At 37.1% G+C, this 14,144-nt stretch overlaps 1 protein-coding gene across 1 annotated transcript; it reads left to right on the top strand.

Annotated features, from left to right (window-relative positions):
- The first annotated feature begins 7,006 nt into the window (after nucleotides 1-7,006).
- Nucleotides 7,007-13,781, top strand: MYOD1 (myogenic differentiation 1). The gene is made up of 3 exons (XM_088458253.1): nucleotides 7,007-7,717; nucleotides 8,355-8,433; nucleotides 12,922-13,781. The coding sequence occupies exons 1-3, from the start codon at nucleotides 7,172-7,174 to the stop codon at nucleotides 13,161-13,163; spliced, it is 867 nt and encodes a 288-aa protein (XP_088314379.1). The 5' UTR covers nucleotides 7,007-7,171; the 3' UTR covers nucleotides 13,164-13,781.
- The last annotated feature ends 363 nt before the right edge of the window (nucleotides 13,782-14,144 follow it).

Genomic DNA, 14,144 nt, shown 5'->3' with positions numbered 1-14,144 from the left:
CTCGTATCTATCTATCTATCTATCTAACTCGTATCTATCTATCTCATATCTATCTATCTCATATCTATCTCGTATCTATCTCATATCTATCTCGTATCTATCTCATATCTATCTATCTCATGTCTATCTCGTATCTATCTCATATCTGTCTATCTCATATCTATCTCATATCTATCTCATATCTATCTATCTATCTATCTTGAATCTATCTAATCTATCTCATATCTATCTTTCTATCTCATATCTATCTATCTATCTATCTCGTATCTATCTCATATCTATCTAATCTATCGCATATCTATCTATCTCATATCTATCTATCTCATATCTGACTATCTATCTATCTCATATCTATCTATCTATTTATCTATTTATATCATGTCTATCTATCTATCTATCTCGTATCTATCTATCTATCTATCTATCTATCTAACTCGTATCTATCTATCTCATATCTATCTATCTCATATCTATCTCGTATCTATCTCATATCTATCTCGTATCTATCTCATATCTGTCTATCTCATATCTATCTCATATCTATCTATCTATCTATCTTGAATCTATCTAATCTATCTCATATCTATCTTTCTATCTCATATCTATCTATCTATCTATCTCATATCTATCTAATCTATCACATATCTATCTATCTCATATCTATCTATCTATCTATCTATCTCGTATCTATCTAATCTATCTCATATCTATCTACTCTATCTATCTATCTATCTATCTATCTATCTCGTATCTATCTCATATCTATCTAATCTATCGCATATCTATCTATCTCATATCTATCTATCTATCTATCTATCTATCTCGTATCTATCTAATCTATCTCATATCTATCTACTCTATCTCATATCTATCTATCTATCTATCTATCTATCTATCTATCTATCTATCTATATCTCGTATCTATCTATCTATCTCGTATCTATCTAATCTATCCCATATCTATCTATCTATCTCATATCTATCTATCTATCTATCTATTTATCTATATCTCGTATCTATCTAATCTATCTCATATCTATCTACTCTATCTCATATCTATCTATCTATCTATCTATCTATCTATCTACTCTATCTCATATCTAGCTATTCATCATGAATTACAGTGTAAATAACCAGTATCTCTATGTACTGAAGCCCCTGAGCTCTGAGCCGGAACAGCTGCTGTGGGGCCTGATCTGGGGAACAGAAACCAGAACTTGGTATAAGTTTATTCTGCCTCCTGCACAATCCTGGTATTAAATATAAAACTTGCTTTGGCAGAGACACGAATAATGAAAAGTAAGTATTTGCCCTTCACATGTGTTTTCCATGCTGCACGCACCCATGCCTCATTCCTGTGTCTCTCACTTATTCCTGTACATGTTCCTCTGGCAGTAATATGCCCCATTCCTCACCTAGGGTATATTCAGGGCACAGACTAGACCACAACTCCTATAATCCCATACTATTCTATCAATTCCATGTATCCCCTTTATTTCAACCTGTCACCTCTGACTGCACCTAATCAGAATTTCCAAATACAGTCAGATTTAACTATTTGACAGCCCATGACAGGCAAAGTGTATAATATATATAGAGAGACAGAGAGAGAGAGAGAGAGAGAGAGAGAGAGAGAGACGTCAGGACACACATTAGCTTATATACGAGAGCAGCTCTGATCTCCTGGCTGGTCCATGATAACGACCCTACAGTATGTACAGTGTAAATATTACCTGTATTTTCCCTTTGCCTCCTGTATAAACACTGGACTGCTGTATGATCAACATATACTCAATGGGGGTTTTCGGGGTTAACTGCAAATATGAAATATGCCCCGAATGTATCTCCAGGTGACCACAGGAGATATCTGCTGCAATCCCCCATTTTCATTCCCAAAAGCAGCAGCCCCCTTAGGTTTCTATGAGGGCTGCCTCATTGCCAAATTTACCAAGCTCCAGAATGCGAAGTCCCAAAATAGGCCCCCAAATCTTTTGCATAATCTTATCAGGGACATATTCGCATCAATTGTGGTTCATGTTCAACATGAAATTCACAAAGGTTTAACGAACATTTTACAGCCTTAAAAATATGTTTTTTTTTAAAAGTCATACTATAATGGAGATGTGACTTATATTTCCAGAATAATTGTATTTGTTTTATCTCATACTGTAAATAGACGTCTGTCACCAACTTGAAATCTGTCGGTAAGGCAAATTCAAATATTTTGAACCACCCCTGTTTTAATCTGCCCCCCACCAAGTAGCAAATAGGGGGGCTCCTGGTTTCTCCTCCATTGACCCCTTCTTATACTGGAAGCACACAAAACACCTTCTAGCTATGTTCTAGGGGAATCGGTATGATTTACCGCCGGACCCATTCCCGGCGGTTGGAATCCCGACAGCGGCATCCCGACAGAGGAGGAAATCCCGATCGTTCTAAGGTAAGTATTCTCTAACATCCCCCCCCAGTGCCTAACCATAATCCTCCCTCTAAGTGCCTAAACCTAATCCCCCCTTCCCCACCGCCTAAACCTAAGTCCCCGGGGGGGTGCCTAACCCTAAGTCCCCCCCAGGGGTGCCTAACGCTAACCCCCCCTTCCCCTAGCCTAAACCTAACCTCCCGGGGGGGGGTTGCTAACCCTAAGTCCCCCCCGGGAACCCAAAAACTAAAGAGCGGCTAGCCGCGCTCGTCGCCCGGCGTCCCCTCGAACGGGATGTCTGGCGTATGTCTAATGACAGGAGCCGGCATATCGACGCCTGTCTTTAGACCCTTGCCAGGATATGACAGTCGGGAAGCCAGCTGTTGGGATTAGGTCCACCGGCTTCCCGACTGCATACCATTCTAGGGCAGTCCTGGCCAACCTGTGACTCCAGCTGTTGTGAAACTACAAGTCTCAGCATGCTTTACCAACTGTTTAGTGGGCGGGTATTTGTAGTTTCACAACAGCTGGAGAGCCACAGATTGGCCAGACCTGTTACAGGGGGTAGGGGGTGGGGTATTAGCATTTAAATAAAACCAGACAAAGTGGTAAGAGGGTGCAAACTTACAATTTGCACTTGTGGGTCTAGAAGACAGTAACCATGATTATAGACTGCTAACTCCTATCCCTATGTAGCCAGACACTATGGAAGCCAGTGTGGACAATGAGTAGAAAAAATTAAAGTGACAAAACTTCTTGTACTGTAGATATGCCTACAAAATTATTATCATATGCAATGTATGACATAGAAAAGGTAAATAATCATAATCATATAATTGCTGGCTAAACCTGAAATGATCCTGTCTACCTTAAAATGCATAGAGCAGTATATGTGCAGTATTTGCCCACCCAGCTGGGCATTATGGGGTGGAGGGGGTACACTCTACAGTTACTCTCCAGCAGCAACACATGTATGGGGTGTAGGGGAAGGAAATGGGGCACTGTAATCTCAATCAGCACTATATTCTGTATGCATGGACAAGTGACTACTTACAGTCCAGCTAGCAAGCTGCTCTCAGGTAACACGTGTCTATGGGGAAACCTAAGACACTGTATAGGTGCTGGGCACATCTGCTCTGTAATCAACTCCCTGCTGTGATCGTGACATGGGAGCACAGCACCACCTGCTGGGCACAGGACTTACCGTACCATTCTGCGGGGGGAATGACTGCACGCTGATCTACAGGGCAACACCAGTTTAACCTAATTTGTACTGGGTGGAATAAAGTTTGGGAATGTAAAGCATAAAAATGCCTAGACACATCATATATATATATATTATAGATATAAAATATATATACACATATATATAGTATAGCTATAAAATAAATATATATATGAATGTATTTATATATATAATAGATAGATAGATAGATAGATAGATAGATAGATAGATAGATAGATAGATAGATAGATAGATAGATAGATAGATAGATAGATACACACAATATAATTAAATATAGGGTGTTTCCTATTTTTACCAGCTCTGCATAAATTCAGTTGTCAGCTTCTGCATTCTGAATGGATCATTATTTCATCAACCAGGATGAATAATTTAAAAATCCCCAGCTACATCCCAGGAAAGGAATATATTATATAATACTCCACATTTGAAGAGCCGTGTTAGGAGGAAGAAATTATTCCCATAGAAGTGAATATACTGTTTAGATTTACAGGGATAATTTAGAATCATGATAAAACGTTGTGTCGCAGTTTGTTGCCTTGTACATTATTCGGTTGTACGATGTGTCATAGACTTTATTTATTTCTTATTTGTGATGAAACAACTTTTTTAGAACCAAACTTTTAACTTAAAACTATGCAAATGATCCGGCATTCCATTTCAGATTCGTTAACTTATTATATGTCCACACAATATCAGTGCTATTATATTAGCTTCGGTTTTATTAGTATATGCCGTAATACTGCCGGATACTAGAAAAAAACACTGTGCACATTGAGACATAATAGAGATAATTATTGTATACCACTCCTCACTGTTTATTATAATAGTATAACACCCCCATATCCTAGCGATTATAGTAATATATTACACCTCGCTCACTTGAGTGATTATAATATAATAGTATAACACTCCCAGAACCTAGTGATTATAATAATAGTATACCACTAAACACACCCTAAGCATTGTATAACACCCCCAACATCTTAGTATAATAGTAGTATAACATACCAAGATGTTAATAATATAGAGATTACAGTAATAACATGTAACACAGTCCTCAAACCCTATAGGTTATTTAATACTATAAATTTCCTCTCTCCCTAGTGATTATAATAACAGTATAACACTCCGCAAACCCTAGAGATTGTAATACAAAATGTAAAACTCCTCAAAACATAAAGTTTATAAAATAGTATAAAACTTCCAAAATCTAAATAATAATAATAATAATAATAATAATAATAATAATAATAATAATAACAATAATAACATAGTACTACACTCACTATAGAGATTATAATAAAACATAATAGTGAACAACTTTGTTATTGCCTACCGATTGTGATAAATTAATTTGGGATGCATTCTATCCATACAATAATAATGATATAACGTATACAGTACATCTAACAATAGTAATATATTATATAGTATAGATAGATATCATATAGTAATATGTATAACATACTATACAGCATAATAATAACCACAAAATACTGACAGTAATAAAAAATATACAGTAAAATATACTAGTAATATAATGTTATGTAAATATATTAATGTATTTAACAATTTAATAATATTACTTATACAATAATAATAATAATAATAATTATTATTATTATTATTAATAATAATAATAATAATAATAATAATAATAATAAGATACAATATAACAATAACTGTAACATACGAAAAAAATGTATACAAATAATAGTAAAATACCCTGTAATGTACATATACAGTAGTATAACTAATAATCGTAACAAAAATTGGAAAATAGTAATATATAGTGCAATATAAATAGGTTAATTGCATACACTGTAACATGCATATGATAATATACAATAATAATAGTAACAGCCATATATACTTACTCTAGTAATATAGTTCTAAATAAATATAATAATGCATTGCAAAATAAAATAGTACTAATAACAATATTATTTTTATTATTAGTGATAATAAAAAAAGCTGCAGAAGCATATAATATCATGAATACACATCAATAACAACGCATAGTGTAAGACGATACTACTACTACTAATAATAATAATATTAATACAAATTAGAAAATAGAAATTATAATTTACAATGTAACACACACATATAGGGGTCGATTCAGTTGCGGGCGATGCCGAATATAATGAATAATAACTATAGGAACACATAATAATCTTAATAAAATATACAATATGCAAATTATAATTTCCAGTGCAACATACATATATAATTGTAATATACAATGTTATATGCATATAATTATATGAAGCGTACTATGTATATGATGATAAGATACCATGCTTTATTAATATAATAGTAATATACATATAATCGTACTTTGCATTAGAATATCAATATAATATATACATATAATAGCAGTATTGTAGAAATAGTAGTTTAATACAGTGTAAAATTCATATAATAACTATTATAACGTGCACTATGTACATTATGATAAGATACATATTATGTGTATACATTGACATATAATAGTAATATTGTGTGTGTGTGTGTGTGTGAGTATATATATATATATATATATACATATATAAAAAATAAAACCCTGTAATATATATGTAATGTATATATGTAATTATAGTACCATACAGTGTAATATGCATATAATAACAGTAATATAACGTGCACTATGTATATGATGATATTGTAATATGTAATAGTAATATCCATTGACATATAAATATAAAAGTAATATTGTGTATATATATTAGAATAAAACCATGTAATATATATGTAACTATAGTACCATACAGTGTATTCTGCATATAAAGAGAGTGAATAACGTGTAAAACGCTTATAATGGAAATATAGAGTGTAATATTAACATAATATACAGCATTGTAAATATAATAATAGTAGTGTACATGTATATAATGATGTATATAATGTGAGGTGTATTACTAGTAATATTCCATGTTAGTGGCCCTATAATCTGACACCAGTAAATTCTAGCTTTGCCGATCCAGAGAAAGAGCCGGATGATTTTGTAAGTGTCTGTCTGAGACACCAGAGGACACATCCAGCGCTGGGAGACCGGAGCAGGGAGCAGCAGCTGCTGGGCACTGGGGTCCACACATCCCAGCCCCTCTCTCTCTCTGCGAACCTTCCCCTGTGACTGATACATTCAGCTCCTGTGACTCCACCAGAACTTGGACAAACTTTACCCTGGGGACCAAACTTCCCTCCAATCACAGGGGGCCCTGTCCCGCTTGGGGGACAACACCCACTCCCTTAGCTCGCACTGCTGATTGGTCAGTAAGTGGTGAGGGAAGCCCCCCTCTCCCTACTGTTCAGATAAATACAGGCTGGCATGACCAGCACCAGGTGCCCTAAGGGTGTAAAAGCTGACAGACCCCCTCCCATAACGTGCCAAGCCCTGGGCATTGGGGCTTACTGAGGACAGAGCACATCCCGGACCTACTATCTGGGATCTTACAGATTTGGCTTCTTCTTGGGGGGGAGCTGGCTAGTTTGCTGTAGATCACATGGACTTGCTGTCACATCCTCTTAGGGACATGGAGATCACTGACAACTCCCTCTGCTCCTTTTCTGCTGCTGACGACTTTTATGATGATCCCTGCTTTAATACCTCTGACATGCATTTCTTTGAAGACCTGGACCCCAGGCTGGTCCATGTCACCCTACTGAAACCAGAAGATCATCACCACCACAACGAGGATGAGCATGTCAGGGCACCCAGTGGGCATCACCAGGCTGGCAGGTGTCTGCTCTGGGCTTGCAAAGCCTGCAAGAGGAAGACCACCAATGCTGATCGCAGGAAGGCTGCCACCATGAGAGAGAGGAGGAGGCTCAGCAAGGTCAATGACGCATTTGAGACCCTGAAGAGGTGTACCTCCACAAACCCCAACCAGAGGCTCCCCAAGGTGGAGATCCTCAGGAATGCCATCCGCTACATAGAGAGCCTGCAGTCCCTGCTCAGGGAGCAGGATGAAAACTATTACCCAGTCCTGGAACACTATAGTGGGGACTCTGATGCCTCCAGTCCAAGATCCAACTGCTCAGATGGCATGGTAAGTGGCATAGGGCTGACACTACAGCATGGACAGTGTATCACTTATGCATGATTGCCATTCTGTCACTGGGCACTAAACTAGGGTCTAAAGTACCAAACACACTATATAAAAATAAATACAAATATAATAATAATAATAATAATAATATAACAAAAAACAATAATTTTACTGATGATGATGATGATGATAATTATTTTTATATAATTATAGATTGAATTCACAAATAATACATTCCTATTAACTGCACAACCTATGCTATGGGCCTGAATGTCACTTACTGTATCACTGCAATACTGTATAACACTACTCTAACACCTTGGCAGCTGAGCTACAGTATAATTATGTGTCATGCCCAGTGGTAACCCCCTTTGATACAGTATATATTATGGTGCAAAAAAAAGCCCTATCACTGGGAAAAGTTTGCACTACAACAAACTGATACTTTCTATTCTTACAAAGAAGTAAAATCATATTGTATATGTGTAAGAGCTGGAAATAAACATTATTGTCACAGGCAATAAGCACACATCTGCCAGAGTGTACATGCAGCAACACTGAGCTTCCGCTCCACAAACAGCTGTTACAGAGGCCACAGTGAGAGTGTGTGTGACTTATATCTGCTGCCTCCCCACAGATGGACTATTCCGGGCCCCCCTGCAGCACAAGGAGGAGAAGCAACTATGACAGCAGCTACTACACAGAGACACCAAATGGTAAGTACCCAGCCCCGGGGTGCACCTACAGAGGAGAGCCAGCTACATATATTATACAGCGAGAAGTCCTATCTATCTATCTATCTATCTATCTATCTGTCTATCTATTTATCTATCTATCTAATTTCTATCTATTTACCTATCTATATATCTATCTCATATCTATCTATCTATCTATCTATCTATCTATCTCATATCTATCTATCTCATATCTATCTATCTATCTATCTAAATATCTATCTAAATATCTATCTATCTATTTACCTATCTATATATCTATCTCATATCTATCTATCTATCTATCTCATATCTATCTATCTATCTAAATATCTATCTATCTAGGTATCTATCTATATATCTCATATCTATCTATCTATCTCATATATATCTATCTATCTAAATATCTATCTATCTATCTATCTATCTATCTCATTTATATCTATTTATCTATCTATCCATCCATCTATCTATCTATCTATCTATCTATCTATCTATCTCTCATATATAACTGCCTATCTCATACAGTATCTATTTACCTAATAGCTATTTATCTCATATCTATCTATTTCATTTGTCTGTCTACATCATATGTTTCATATGTCTGTCTATATCATATCTATATATTTATCTATCTGCCTACCTGATATCTATGTATCTATCTTATATCTCATTTCTATCTATCTATCTATCTATCTATCTATCTATATATCTAATTTCTATCTATCTATCTCATATCTATCTATCTATCTATCTATCTATCTATCTATCCATCCATCTCTCAAATATAACTGCCTATATCATACAGTATCTATTTACTTAATATCTATCTATCTCATATCTATCTATTTCATATGTCTGTCTACGTCATATCTATATATATTTATCTATCTGCCTATCTGATATCTATCTATCTATTTATCTATCTATCTCATATCTATATATTTCATATGTCTGTCTACATCATATCTATATATATTTATCTATCTACCTATCTGATATCTATGTATCTACCGTATATCTAATTTATATCTATCTATCTAATTTCTATCTATCTATCTCATATCTATCTATCCATCCATCTCTCAAATATAACTGCCTATCTCATACAGTATCTATTTACTTAATATCTATCTATCTATCATCTATCTATCTATCTATCTATCTATCTCATATCTATCTATTTCATATGTCTGTCTACGTCATATCTATATATATGTATCTATCTGCCTATCTGATATCTATGTATCTATCTTATACAGTACCTATTTACCTAATATTTATACAGTATATTTCATATCTATCTATCTATCTATCTATGTCATATCTGTTTATTTATCTATCTGCCTATCTCATATAGTATCTACTTACCTAATATCTATCTATCTATCTATCTATCTATCTATCTATCTCATTTCTAACTATCTCATTTCTATCTATCTATCTATCTATCTATCTATCTATCTATCTATCTATCTCATTTCTAACTATCTCATTTCTATCTATCTATCTGCCTATCTCATATCTATGTATCTCTCTTATACAGTACCTGTTTACCTAATATTTATATATTTCAGATATATCTACCTATCTGTTGATCCATCGATCTATAACTATCTATCTATCTATCTATCTCATATCTATCTACCTATCAATTCATCTATGTTCTATCTATCTTTTATCTATATCTGCCTATCTATTGATCTGTCTATTTTCTATCTATCTATCTATCTATCTATCTATCTATCTATCACCTTCATAATATCTGTCTTCTGCCTATATCATATATATCTATCTTTTTATCTATCTTGTATCTTTCTATCTATATCATATCCATATTACTGTCTTTCTCATACGTATCTCTATCTATCTATACCTCGTTTTACCCATCTCATATCCAGAGCTGGCCCTAACCAATATGATGCCCTATCCAAGATTTTCTCTGGTGCCCCCAGCAGAAACTCCCAGGTTCTCACCTCGCAGCACACTGCTGTAACTAAAGAAAAAAGGGACAGGTTTTAGGGGAAAGTTCCTTATAGCCCCACCGCAGAAGGCATTCTATAGGGCAAATTCTACCCATGCAGCACTCCTCTTCCCTCACTGCACAGCACCCGTCACCCAACACAGCGCCCATCACCCAGCACCCCTCACTCAGCACAGTACACCTCACCCCTCCCCAACACCTCTCCCAGCACAGCACCCCTCACACCACAGCACCCATCACCACTCAGCCAGCAACACACCACAGCACCCATCACCCCTCACCCAGCAACACACCACAGCACCCATCACCCCTCAGCCAGCACAGCACAATTAGCACCCATCACTCAGTACAGGCATACCCAAATACCCCACCTGCTGCATATAAGGTTACAGAACACCCATGTAGGCTGTTGTAGCACCTCTCAGTAGAATGGCAGCACCTTGTTGTTACTTCCTACCCCCTTCTATGCTGGTGACCATCATCATCACTAGTGCACACACTGGGTCCCTTCTTACCAATGTGGATGATGGAGTCCATCGATGCCTATAGCAGTGTCATATCCCCCTGGGCCCCACTTCCAATATCTCTCCCCCTCCCCCCCAAAGCAGTGTCATAAACACCCTGAGCCCACTCCCCATGTGCTTCTGCCTTCTGCTCTCCCCCAATAGCAGTGTCCTCAGCCCTGAGCTCCCACACGGCCTTGTCTCTGCCTCCCCCCATAACAGTGTCATCACCCCCCACATATATCTACCAATCCCTCCCCCCATAGCAGTATAATCAGCTCCCTGAGCCACTACTCCCCATGTCTTTGTCTCCTCATCCCACAGTAGTGCCATAAGCCCCCACATGTATATATCTCCCCATCCCCAAAACAGTATCATCAGCTCCCTGAGCCCCAACTCCCCATATGTCTTTATCTCCCCCTCCCATAGTAGAACCATCAGCCCCCACTCCCCATATGTATATATCTCCCCATCCCCATAGCAGTATCATCAGTTCCCTGAGCTCCTACTCCTCATGTCTTTGTCTCCCCCCCATAGTAGTGCCATCAGCCCCCACTCCCCAAATGTATCTGCCTCCCCTCATCCAGCTCTTATCTTTAACCCTGTATGGTGGAGCCGGGTCTGTCAGCAGCTCCGCAGGTGTTGCCTGGCTTCTCCTCCTCACTCTGCAGTAGCTCGTGTCAGCCTCACACACAGGCAGAAAGTGAAACTAAAAACACTTCCTGCCTGTGTGAGTCAGAGCGCCCTGCTGCTACTGCTGCAGCCTCCAGTCCTGATCTCTCCTCTTGGCTGCCTCGGATTGCCGAACCTGAGCAGCTCAAAGAAAAAATAAAATGATATCTGGCCCTAGGCTTGGGATGCCCCTAGGCATTCCAGTTGCCCCTAGGCATTTGCCTTTAATGCCTATGCGTGGGCCGACCCTGCTCATATCTATTTATTTATCTATCTATCTATCTAATTTCTAATTTAGATCTGCCTAATATCAATATGTCTCATATATCTGTCAGATAGAGATATATCTATTTCTATATGGCCCTCATATCTATATCATGTTTGTCTATCTATCTATCTATCTATCTATCTATCTATCTGTATTATATATCTGAATATATCATGTCTACCTGCCTATCTCATATCTATCTATCTACATCATATCATTTATCTATCTAACTATCTCACATATCTATCAATTTTTTATATCTATCCATCCTATATCTTATATATATCTGCCTATCCAACAATCTATTTATCTACTATCTATCTCACGCCCCTGTATGTAATTGAGCAATGAATACACCTGTGCACCTGCTGGGTGACCTGGAAAATGTGTCCTAAAGACCAAATTTGAGAACCTCTGATCTATCTCATATCTATCTATCTATCTATCTATCTATCTATCTATCTATCTATCTATCTATCTATCTATCTATCTATCTCATATCTGTCAATCTATCAAGCTATCTATCTTTCTATCTATCTATCTATCTATCTATCTATCTATCTACTGTATCTATCTATCTATCTAACTATCTATCTCATATCTATCTATCTATCTATCTATCTCATATCTGTCAAGCTATCTATCTATCTATCTATCTATCTATCTATCTATCTATCTATCTATCTACTGTATCTATCTATCTATCTAACTATCTATCTCATATCTATCTATCTATCTATCTATGTCTGTCTATCTAATATATATCTACCTCATATTTTTCGATCTAATATCTATCTATTTATCTACCTCATATTTTATTATCTCATATCTACCTGTCTATCTATCTATCTATCTATCTATCTATCTATCTATCTATCTATCTATCTCATATCTATCTATCTATTCATATCTTTCTATCTATCTATCTATCTCAAATCTATCTATCTACCTCATATTTATCTATCTCATATCTATCTATCTATCTATCTATCTATACTGTATTGTTCTGGTTGCCATATATATGTGTCTATGAGATCTCAGTAAGAATTTCTGCTTCTCTTTAGATACAAGACCCGGTAAGAGTTCGGTCATCTCCAGCTTAGACTGCCTGTCCAGCATTGTGGAGAGAATCTCAACAGAGAATCCCAGCTGTCCGGTGCTTCCGTCAGCGGAAAGTGGATCTGTAGGCAGTCCTTGCTCGCCCCTGCAGGGAGAGACACTGAGCGAGCCGGACATCCCCATTATTTCTCCCAACACCTGCACACCGATACCCAGAGACAGCAGTTCCATCTACCAGGTGTTATAAATCAAAAGACTGAAGATAAACTGGTTTATTTCCATCAGAACCTTTTCGGAGATGTCCTTCTGGCCCCACGAATTTACAGACACCTATTTATTTATTTCATTTCCAGCCAGAGGTCATTGACAAAAAGTTTCTACTGTACATATGAGATGAAGTCAAATGTCATTATCTTTCCTATTTGAAGACGTCCGGAAGACATGTCGGCATGTGCTGGCGGACAGCAGCTGGGAACTTGACCACAATATCACAGATCTCTGCAGCACAAATAAACTATTATTCCTCTTGTGGACAATTGGACTGTGCGGGGGGGGGGGGGGGGGGTAAATTAAGCATAGTAACCCCCTTAGCCTCTTCCCATTGGCTTGCAGACTCTGCCTGCATGTACACATTGATGTGGACAGTCACTGTGCTGGACAAGGCAATATAAGGTTGTGGACCACTTTTGTAAGATTTTTATATATAAATATAACTGTAAATAAGAGTCGTCATGCATTAGTAAATGTTCAGATATTTAATGTTGCTTCGATGTGTTGTGCTAAATGCTAACTTTATATATTTATACAGTGTGAATGCCAAGGATGTTTTCAATAGTATTCTAAATAAAGAACCTTATTTATAAAGTCCTGGGTGTTTTCCATGTAGTGTGATACCAGAACTCATCACTGAGGGAGAACGTCTCACAGCCCGTTATAGCACTTTGCAGAATTTCTTTTTAACCTGAGTGAAATGGGGAATACATGAGCAGCCACTGTGATAGGAAGCTACTTTCTTACGTAAGGATACTTTTTCTGTGTGTCGTCATATGCTGTCAGTGTACAACAGTACAGATGTATCTGCGATATAAAGACAAGTACTCCAGTAGGCTTTACCATGTACAGGAGAATGATACATCCGATGGGTATGTAGGCATACAGTCGACATTCGCAATGTCGGCACTGTAATGTTGAATGGTTCTAAATGTCAACAACTATGTTCAGAATGTCG

Source organism: Taudactylus pleione, unplaced genomic scaffold (genome assembly GCF_031769625.1).
Source record: "Taudactylus pleione unplaced genomic scaffold, aTauple2 ptg000820l, whole genome shotgun sequence".
Classification (NCBI taxonomy): domain Eukaryota; kingdom Metazoa; phylum Chordata; class Amphibia; order Anura; family Myobatrachidae; genus Taudactylus; species Taudactylus pleione.
Note: the sequence above shows the minus strand (reverse complement) of the source record. Positions and strands in the feature narration are given on the sequence as shown.

Excerpts from the sequence above, each read along its gene's own strand:
- MYOD1 (XM_088458253.1), top strand. The coding sequence starts at position 7,172 with ATGGACTTGCTGTCACATCCTCTTAGGGACATGGAGATCACTGACAAC. Across the intron at positions 7,718-8,354 it reads CCAACTGCTCAGATGGCATG|ATGGACTATTCCGGGCCCCC; the intron begins GTAAGTGGCATA and ends GCCTCCCCACAG. Across the intron at positions 8,434-12,921 it reads CTACACAGAGACACCAAATG|ATACAAGACCCGGTAAGAGT; the intron begins GTAAGTACCCAG and ends GCTTCTCTTTAG.